We start from the raw sequence: 1,182 nt of genomic DNA, 5'->3' as shown, positions 1-1,182 counted from the left end.
AACAATCTCAGCAAGAATATAAAATTCACCAAAAAAATACTAAAAGCTTATGATCACAATTTCATGAAATCAAACCTCAATTCGTGATACCACACCCTTTGTCACAGAGATTGTATCTCCATCAAGTGGATATCCTACAACAATTACTGAATCTTGTGTATCATATAACTTGTTAGTTTGATGAATTATGGAAGAACAACTAGATTAAATAACCCTATAGAAAAGAGAGCCTTAGAAAATGTGAAGTGCTTTAACTTTGTGAAGCACTTGGGGGGGGGGGGCGGTACATGGACCGGCTGACGAGGGACCTCAGATCGTCTGCCTTCTGCGGCAGCAGCAGCTCGCACACGTCTCTCTTCTCTTTTGCAGACATCACCCTCAACTGCTCCGGTGACATGCAGATTCCAGCGGTGAGAATCGCCACGAGCTCCACCGACTCCGCCTCCATCTCCGCCAGGCGGAATGCCACGAACCCGCCGTAGCTGATCCCCATCACGGAGTACCGGGCGACCCCGAGGAGGCACATCGCCTCCGCGATGCACTGCGCTTGGTAGCCCACGGAACGGTCAGCGCAGGAGGAACGGGATCTGCCGAAGAAGAGGAGGTCCGGGATATAGAGATTGAAGGAGAGGGATAGGGCCCCGATCTGGCGCTCCCAATGCCACTTTGAGTTGCCGCCGAAGCCGTGAATGAGGAGGAGGGCAGGCTTCCGGCTGGCGCAGCGGGGGTTGGGGCCCCAGATGTGCAGCGACGCGTAGCCGAGGTCGAGCGTGACGGGTCGGAGACCGCAGTGGAGGAAGGAGAGGTGGAGCAACAACTCACGCAGGGAGACGAAGGAGAGCAGGCGTCGGGCAGCGGCGATAACTCGGCGGAAGAGGGAGAGGAGGGCGACGGCGAGGAGCAGAAGCAGGTGGCGAAAGGATTTTGTGGATGCCATCGCGATAGAGATCGATGGGAATGGGTTTAGGTTTGGGGGGAGAGGAAGGTAGGAGGAGAGGCGTTGTGTGGCAGACGGTTCGAGTCGCGGTTATGCCAGACTGCCACTGCCTGCCCGCTTCACATTAATAAAACCTGCTTACGATATTGGTTTAGGTTTGGAGATAACTTTGTGAAGTGTTATAAATTTGGGCTGGTGGAAAAATTAAATTATTATTTTTGGTTTATTAACATCGGATTTTAAAA

The 1,182-nt window shown here is 52.4% G+C and overlaps 1 protein-coding gene across 1 annotated transcript; it reads right to left on the bottom strand.

Annotated features, from left to right (window-relative positions):
* Nucleotides 1-250: 250 nt before the first annotated feature.
* LOC122048285 (uncharacterized protein Mb2734-like) lies at nt 251-937 on the bottom strand. Its single transcript, XM_042609876.1, has one exon. The coding sequence runs from the start codon at nt 935-937 to the stop codon at nt 251-253; it is 687 nt and encodes a 228-aa protein (XP_042465810.1).
* Nucleotides 938-1,182: the final 245 nt, after the last annotated feature.

This window comes from Zingiber officinale, chromosome 2B (genome assembly GCF_018446385.1).
Source record: "Zingiber officinale cultivar Zhangliang chromosome 2B, Zo_v1.1, whole genome shotgun sequence".
NCBI classification, from domain to species: domain Eukaryota; kingdom Viridiplantae; phylum Streptophyta; class Magnoliopsida; order Zingiberales; family Zingiberaceae; genus Zingiber; species Zingiber officinale.
The sequence above is the reverse complement of the archived record's forward strand: the minus strand, read 5'-3'. Positions and strand labels throughout refer to the sequence as shown.